This window comes from Kryptolebias marmoratus, linkage group LG11, assembly GCF_001649575.2.
Source record: "Kryptolebias marmoratus isolate JLee-2015 linkage group LG11, ASM164957v2, whole genome shotgun sequence".
In the NCBI taxonomy this organism is placed as follows: Eukaryota; Metazoa; Chordata; class Actinopteri; order Cyprinodontiformes; family Rivulidae; genus Kryptolebias; species Kryptolebias marmoratus.
Window position 1 is genome coordinate 24,468,694 of NC_051440.1, and position 8,487 is coordinate 24,477,180.

General features: G+C 38.3%; 1 protein-coding gene across 1 annotated transcript; it reads right to left on the reverse strand.

Annotated features, from left to right (window-relative positions):
* Nucleotides 1–216: 216 nt before the first annotated feature.
* Nucleotides 217–5,996, reverse strand: LOC108243482. The gene is made up of 4 exons (XM_017428940.3): nucleotides 5,803–5,996; nucleotides 5,637–5,692; nucleotides 367–3,748; nucleotides 217–284 (listed from the first exon to the last, which is right to left on the reverse strand). Exons 1-3 carry the CDS (start codon nucleotides 5,826–5,828, stop codon nucleotides 891–893), a joined length of 2,940 nt encoding a protein of 979 aa, XP_017284429.1. The 5' UTR covers nucleotides 5,829–5,996; the 3' UTR covers nucleotides 217–284; nucleotides 367–890.
* Between the last annotated feature and the right edge of the window lie 2,491 nt (nucleotides 5,997–8,487).

Sequence of the window (8,487 nt, forward strand, 5' to 3'; positions counted from 1 at the left end):
AGGTTAGACAAATTCGCCCTTTAGTCGTGTTCAGTCAAGCCTGAAAAATATGGGCATCTGTTATTTTATCTCTTTAAAACAGAATGTGTAGACATTTCTAGTAGTTTGGGTGGGGAAAATGTTTTAGGCTCTAGTGTCAAAATTTTACATTTCAGAAATATTACTGAATCACTAAAAATGGTTGTGCAAGAGCATCCATGAAGAACTGAATCACAGTAGTTTTGAACACTTTTAATAGAGAATGCACTAGCAACCATTTCACTGCTTCAGTTGAGCTGTATAATCTGTAAAAGAAAAAACAAACAAAAAAAAAGTATGAGGGTAATCACAAATTGTTAAATCTGTTAGAATTGTAAAAATAATCACCTGCACTCTGTTCCACTACAGCTGCTCCACTTTGCATTCAGCCATTAAAAGCTGTAGGCCTGCAGATTTAAGAAGTCTCCAAATAAAATGCACATCCTGGATCATTGGTTTGACTTGAAGAGGGGTGGCAGGGGTCTCAATCCTCCATTGAAATCTCCAGACCCATTTTCCCCATTTAGATGCAATCCAAATTCCAAATACAGGATTGTTAAATTGAGGTAGACAGGGCTATTAAACAATACTCCCTGTTAAACCAGACTGGGAAGGCTAGCAGCAAGTAGACAGAGCAACAAAAATATACCATTAGGGTCTTGTTGGAAAGGAGATAACAGTGGTTTCAGAGCAACTTTGTTTATATCCAGGAGGGAGACATGGTGTAAACAGTTTTTTTTCCAGGAGCGGAGAGAACAGTTTGGTTTAAACTTTACAGAAGTTTTGGATAGTTCTGATCTCACAGCATCAATATGAAGGACTTCTGGGAGCAGCAGCCAGGGTTGTGCAGATTACTTGGACATCAGAGGCTGTTAAATTTGACGAACATTATATTGTTTGAGATGAAAGACACTTGGAATGGGGTGTGAAATTGACCCAGATAAAATTGGTTGAAGAGAATTAGATGGAACAGAAACAGCAGTTGTCTCAGCACTTGGAGAATAATTGACCTGAACGTTATAGGGCTGCTCATATTTCTCAGGTTTATTTGGACATTTGCCTACTCCTGACTGGGGTTTCTTGTTCAGGTAAGGGGAGTTAAACTGGTTTGGGAATGATCCTTGTTCACTGGAGCTAGAAGATGAGTCACATGAGGGGGATCGTAAACTCCAAGCCATTCCTGCAGGGTTTCTTCCACTCCATTTAGCAGGGTATTTATGAGTCGGCGCATGAAAGGAGCTCTGCCTGTCAAAAACACCATCCCCACCATCAGTGTCAGTAAAGAGTTTTCCATATTTACCTTTTCTGTCCCGGTTGTGTTCTGTGTCCTGTCCAGAAAATTCCTTTTCACGTTGATAACCAGTTGACAGAAAATGGGGAGTTTGCAATGTTTCAGATGCTTTTCGCCCACTGTTGTACTGGAAGAGATGAGGGAACGTTTCTTTTTGCCACTTTTGGGGTTTTGTAGAAGCAGGGGGAGCATCCAAATTGGGAAATTCAAATGACAGATCAAAGCCAATTTGGGGGTTGTTAGAACTCTGCTCATGAACAATGGCTGGTTTAAGTAAATTGTCTAGTTTAGAAGCAAATGTAAACGGACTGTTACCTGAATGTGTAGTTTGACCTTGAGCATAGGTGTTGCTGCTAGGTTTGACCCAAGAACTGTATTGTGAATTTTGAGCCAGTGCAGGCTGAGATGGTTTAGGTTGGACCGCTTGATCTTTATCTTTTCTAAAGGGTCGTCTAATGTCAGGAAGTTGGATATATTTTGAGATGGAATGGATTGGAGACTGAGGCTTGTTTGTTTCAGTTTTTTTAACTCCCCAGCTCTGTCCGGTCAGGGTTTTATGCTGGTTAACTGGCTGGCTGGCGTGCCAGGATGAAGAAGTTTGTTTGCCATCAGTAGGTTTTGAGTAAACAGGCTCGCTGGGCTGTTTAGTTTGTTGGAGAACAGCATCGAGGTTCAGAAGTGGCCATTTGTTTTCAGGTTGCTCTTTTGGTTTTTGGTGTTTGGCATGTTCAAAACTGAAAATGGGCCATTTTGATGCAGTCTGGGGTGGCTCTGATTGGGCTTTTGCTGACTCCTTATTAAAGGAACCAGTATTTTTTGGTTCAATATTCACCAAGTAGCCACTGTTAGTTTGAGTAATATTTGACAGTTTTGATAAAATCGGAAAAGAAAACCCTAGTTTAATATTTGGGACAGATGTTTCATGGGTACTCTCCTCCTTTCTGGACTCTGTCAAGTCTTTAAAATTAGTACCAGGAACCCTAAAATTGCCCTGAATCTGATAGACTGGCTCAGTACCAGTATTTTCCTTGTTCAAATCAGAACCTCCACTCAAATATCTGTTAAACTGCAGAGGAGAAGGAAAATGCAGTTTTATTATGTCAGGCTTAAGAAATGACTCTTTACTATATTCTTCTGAGGAGCTTGTTTGTGGTCCATAAACATCCAGATTGTCAATATATTTTACAGCAGGTGAAGATGCAGGTTTGGTTGCATCTGGTTTTTGAAGTCCCCAACTCAGCCTTTTGGAGGAGGTTTCAGTGCCAACCTGCTGAGGATTTTTATTCTGGCTCCAATGCCAACTTGAAAAGACTGGTTTATTATCAGAAGGCTCTTTGTAAACAGGCAAATAAGTCTGCTGTGTTTGAGGTCCAGGGTCCACACGATTAAAAATAGACCATTTTGATCCAGCCTGCTGTTGCGTTGGTTCCTGGGCTACCTGATTGTAGTCAGGCCATTTGAGTCCTGTCTGTTGTTGCGTTGGTTCCTGCGCTACCTGATTGTAGTCGGGCCATTTGAATAAAGTCTGCTGTTGCGTTGGTTCCTGGGCTACCTGATTGTAGTCAGGCCATTTGAGTCCCGTCTGCTGTTGCGTTGGTTCCTGGGCTACCTGATTGTAGTCAGGCCATTTGAGTCCCGTCTGCTGTTGCGTTGGTTCCTGGGCTACCTGATTGTAGTCAGGCCATTTGAGTCCCGTCTGCTGTTGCGTTGGTTCCTGGCCTACCTGATTAAAACCAAACCATTTTGAACCAGTCTGTGTCAAACCCAATTCTTGTTTTTCTGGTTCCTTGTATCTGTTCTGTACAAAACTATTTAATTGCTTTGTTTGGCTTTTAGCATGACCTACATTGCTTTTTAAAGGGTTCAGAGAGGTCGCTAAAAAGGGAATAGTAAAGTTAAGTTGGATGCTGGACATGGGAACTTCATTACTAGTCTTTTCTACAGAAGGGTATTTTGTGGGAACTTTGTTTCCAGGATCAATAAACTGAGAAGCTTCAAAACCACTTTGCACATTTTGAACACTAGTTTTTTTCCCCGGTTCAGCATTATAATTACTATAATCATAACCTTCAGCAACAGAATCAGTTTTTTTGTTCTGATCCTCAAGGTTAAGAAAAGGAATATCCAAGTTGATCTGAAAGCTTTTAGGCCGAGCTAATGGATAGCTTCTCTGCGGCGCTGGATAGCTTCTTTGTGGCGCTGGATAGCTTCTCTGTCTTATAGTTTGGGCTGGGAACGTTTGTCGCCCACGGGTACTCATTTGCCTTTGCATCTGGGCATGGCCCAGAGGCCTCATAAAACCTTGAGGCTTTTGCCATGTTCTGGTGTGACCAATAGGCTGCCTCAGAGTCCGGACATAGTGAAGAGGGCGACGGTGTCCATAGCTAGGTACTTGTTTCTTTCCTCCATCCTGCCAAGCTTTACGATATCCAGAATCGGCTGCAAGAACAAATACGCAAGTCAATATTCAATTCTGATATAATATTTTGATTTTTAAAATCAATGACAAATTGTAATCAATTCTATACATTTCAAAACAATGCAAACAAACTTCACCAAATAGTGTTTGAATGTAGTTTAGCTTAATACACAAGACATTTAACCCAATTTGAAATAAATAAATATAAAAATATATATATAATCAATTTAAGGGTAACCTTATTAGTTGCGTGTAAATCCAATACTTGAAATGAAACATTTAATGATTTGTCATACAAATCATAAACTCCAGAATGATGTACCAATATCATAGCATTTGACATAACTAGGGCACTTACTGTTCAATCTCAATTTATTGGGTTGTCTAAACTCAATTATGTTCCTTTGTTTGTTACGGATTTAGTCAGATACCTTTTTTTCTTCAAGTAAACATTCAGAAAACAGTTTCACTGTAGTTTACACTCCCCCAGTAAACAAACTAATCTGAAATAAAATTAGGCTCAGACATTACAACAACCTCATGAAACACTGCTATGCAATTTCTGTAAATTTTCCAAATTTAATGTTCATTTAACAAATGAGTGCATGCAACCAGTTGTATTGCAAATGGCTAGAGAACCTCAAGGTCAATAGTTAAAAGAAGTTTAATTACTAAGAAACTTAAATGTTTGGTTCATTCTAATAAATGAGTTTACATCTGTCATCATCAGGATCTTTCACTGTATATAATCAAACTGCAGTAGGTTTCAGCTGCTAATTAAGTTTGGTGATATGGGGGATTAAGGCTCTTTTCTGGGGGTTGAATCATTTGGCTTGGCTCACCAAACAACGCTCTTTTTGGTGAGCCAAGCCAAATAGTAGGTGGAAAGAGTCAAAACACCAACTTAGGATGGTCAATTTAAGAGCAAATTTCCAACTCTGCCTCAGAATTTCTAGCTGTTCAGACAATTTTTAATATTCATACCACATTACTTTTTGCATCAGTTACAGGCTGCATACACAATTGGATTGGAACTCGTTTCACATGGAAATTACTTTCAATCATTTAAATCATCATCTGACAAAAGTGACATGCTTTTCAAATCTGGAATGAAGCTTTCCTTTGAACTGCTATAAAATTTGAGGGTTGAGTTTTAATTTAATACAAATTTACTTAAAACAAAACAAAACACAGGCCTCCATCAGATTAGCTGCTAAATTGACCTCCCGATTCATTAACACACTATGAAAAACTACTAATTATAGCCTTTAAAATATTTGATTAAAATCAAGCCAGTGGGGAAAACTAATCAATGTTTTACTGAAGTTAAAGCACAAAGCCTGAACTGATGCATAGCCTTAATTACAAGCAAGTCTGACTGACAAAAAAAAAAAAATACACATGCTGTGAGGACATGAACGTCAGATTAGTGATAAATTCCACCAAAAACCACTGCCCATTTCACATAAGGGAATAAAAAAGTTAATTCATTCACTCAAGTTGTTTTATATTATGTTTTTTTACATTCACTGTAACTTTAAAGTAATTTCATGGGCGAGCAGAGTTTCCTAGGCCTAGCTAGATGTGCTCATTTTGAAATCTTAAATTCCACAACTGTTCATTTTGTCCTATCAGGATTATCAGTCAAATTTAAAAAAGGCATTTTCAAGCTATTCAATTTGCTCAAACCTTGTCACATATGTCAGTCAAAAACATGGATAGCAGATGGCAAATTAAAGTTAAACTGATTTTAAGCATTTAAGCAATTTTTTCCAGGGCTTTAACATCCTTTATGTACAAACCTAACATGAAATGCATCTTTAAGTTTACAGGAAATAAAAGGAACCATATGGTTTTGTTAGCTTGTAAGGTTAATGCAACATGTAGCAAAATGCAGGTTAGACTTACCTCTTTGCCAAACATTAGAGTGGGTCACATCACTCAATAACCAAAAAAGCAATAATCTGTAATAAAATAAGCAAAAAAATGACATTAGAGCTGGATTACAGGTAAAAGCATTCAATATAGCTTAAACCTTCAATAGAACCAGTTTATTTGCACTTTAACTTGGTACCTTAAAATCAGGAAGCCAGCAGCCATGACTGCTGCAGCTGCACTCAGCAAACGTCCTCTGAAACCTTCTGGCTGCAAGTGCCACGCTGCCCTGTCAGTTTTAGCCCCAAATAAACTGTGACCTGTTCAAATCCACAATCAAGGATGTGTGGAGGTGTTTCTGTGTTACCAGTCTCGTGTTGTAATGAGATTCTGTGCATAAGCTGCAAAAAAAAACCCAAACTGGCCTCACACAGGTGGGGCCACTTAATCTGATTGCTTTGTTGCCTTGGTAGAGAGCTGATCTATCCCCTGCGTAAAAAACAAAAACAAATATAAAACTGACCAATAAAGAAAATTGTGATTCTAACTTTAGGAACTGATTTTCCCATTGAAGAGCTGAATTTGCTGGCTTGCTATGTGAATACTTCACTTATATGAGCCTTTTTGTTTTTAGTGGGATTTTATCTCATTCAGTGTAAAGAAAAACATAAGACAAATTTCAGGATAATCTTCTTTAGACACAATTTAATTTTTGTTTTTAATAATTGTAATGTAAAATCAGAATAAAGCAGCTCTTTCCGAAACTTCATATGTTAACAGATCCACTTTGACTTTGCTCAAAATATGAGAAATCATACTTTGCAATGAATCATGTGTTGACAGATTTTATAAGACAGAGTTAAATGGTTGACATTAAAAGGTATGTATTGGATTCAATGGAAAAAATAAAGTTTTCTCTTGATGGTGTTTTACCTGAAGGGGTTACAGTAATAGTTTATCCTCTCATGCCACTCAGCTCACAGTGCAGCCAACCTTGACTTTGCTCCCTGCAGGAGGTGGGCCCACATGGAGGTGACATCCTGAAGCTTTTTTGATCTGAACCTAGCCGGGTTCAAGGAACCAAATGCATTACAGTCTGGTACAAGAACTGCTCTCTCTCGGACTGGAAGGTGTTGCAGAAGGTGATGGAAACTGCTCATTGCATGGTTAGAACCTCACTTCCTGCCACTAAGGATGTCTACAGGAAGCACAGTCTCAGAAGAGCAATAAACATAAGAAATTATTCCTGACACCCAGCACACAGATTGTTTGCCCTCCTGTCCCCTGGGAGGCGCTACAGGATCCATCGGACCAAAATCATAACCTTCAGGAGCAGCCTTTTCCCTACAGCTGTCTCCCTGCTGAACTCTACCCCTTGATGCCCCACTCCCTCTCACATACACTCAGCAACAAGACCCATAGACTAAACTTATCTCAAATGTACCTTTAAATGCTCTTTCTTTTTTATCAGCTTTCACAACTGAATATATATTTGTATTCTGTATATAACACCAGTCATTCTTCTTGCATACTGTATTTATTCAGCTTACATTGTCTTAACTTGTTCATAGCTGTACATACCTGTAGTAATATAAATATATAAAGACAATAGAGATTTATACAGACAGATACTTGGACCTGTGACATATGCAATAATAATAAAGTTGAATCTAATCTAATAAGTCTGAAGTGTCAGGATCATAGGGTGCTCAAACCCCTCCATCACTGTAATGTGATGATTCCACAGAGGGAGGCCTCAGGGAAGACACAAACCCTGCTGGAACAGGTTTGGGAATGCTTCAGGATTTACCAGAAGGAGCTGGAGAGTGGAATTTCTGGGCTTCTCTTCTGAAACTTCTGCCTTCATGACTCAGATCTTGGATAAGTGGTAGAAAATGGATGGCTGGATGGATTCACCTAAAATATAAATTTTGTCTGTGTAGATTGAGCAAGTTTTTAAAGTGGAGTTGATCCATGGATCCATAGAGTCTGATAAGTTGCATTAATATGATTCTACTATCCCTGTATGGATAAACTAAACACTTTGTTCTGAAAGTTACTGCATTTTCTCTTTTTAAAAAAATGAATTCTTCCAACAGGAATGATATTAAATCACTGACTCACTGAATTCCTGACTCATTCCTGAATTACCTCTGTTTTTACAGTGTAGGTATATATTAGCTGAATTTTAATATCTGTTTATGATTTCAACAATATTCTCAACATCACAGCTACCTTATTTGAATTTTCTGTTGAATAATTTTCTTTATCTGTGCTGAGTCAACTGTGGTTGTTATAAATGTATTTCAAAAATAAAGTGGATTTGTTTTGATTTGATCATCATTCAAACAGCTGACGACATGATCCAAGAGTGTGTAGTCATTTTTGTGTTTCTTAAACCTTTAAAATTGTGACCAACACTTGTATTTTTTTATTCTGAGGGTAAATACTCAAGTCATGCTGCCAAAAACTGCCACAGCCACAAACCAGATGAATAAAAAAAACGTTTTTCATGTTACAGCACTCGCACCGGAACCAGTGATGCATCTGACTGATCAGCAGCCTTGGTCATAGTTTCTGCCACTGAACACACACTCCAGCTGAATGATGATGGATCTCCTTAAGATTTGTTTATTTTTCCCCTTTTGTCAGTTGATTTACACCCAAGGACACGAGGCAGTGATGGAGATTGCAGTTAACCTAGCTTGATTAAAAAGGATTGATTTTACAAATCACATCACTGCTGGCTGCAAGTACCTAAACTTCTGAATCCAAATTTAAACATTTTACAGTCATTAAGCTCAAACCACTTTGAAACACAGAAGCATTAAGGCCAAGAACAAAAAGAATTTTTGATCACATTTGAGACCCTCAGGTTTAATGC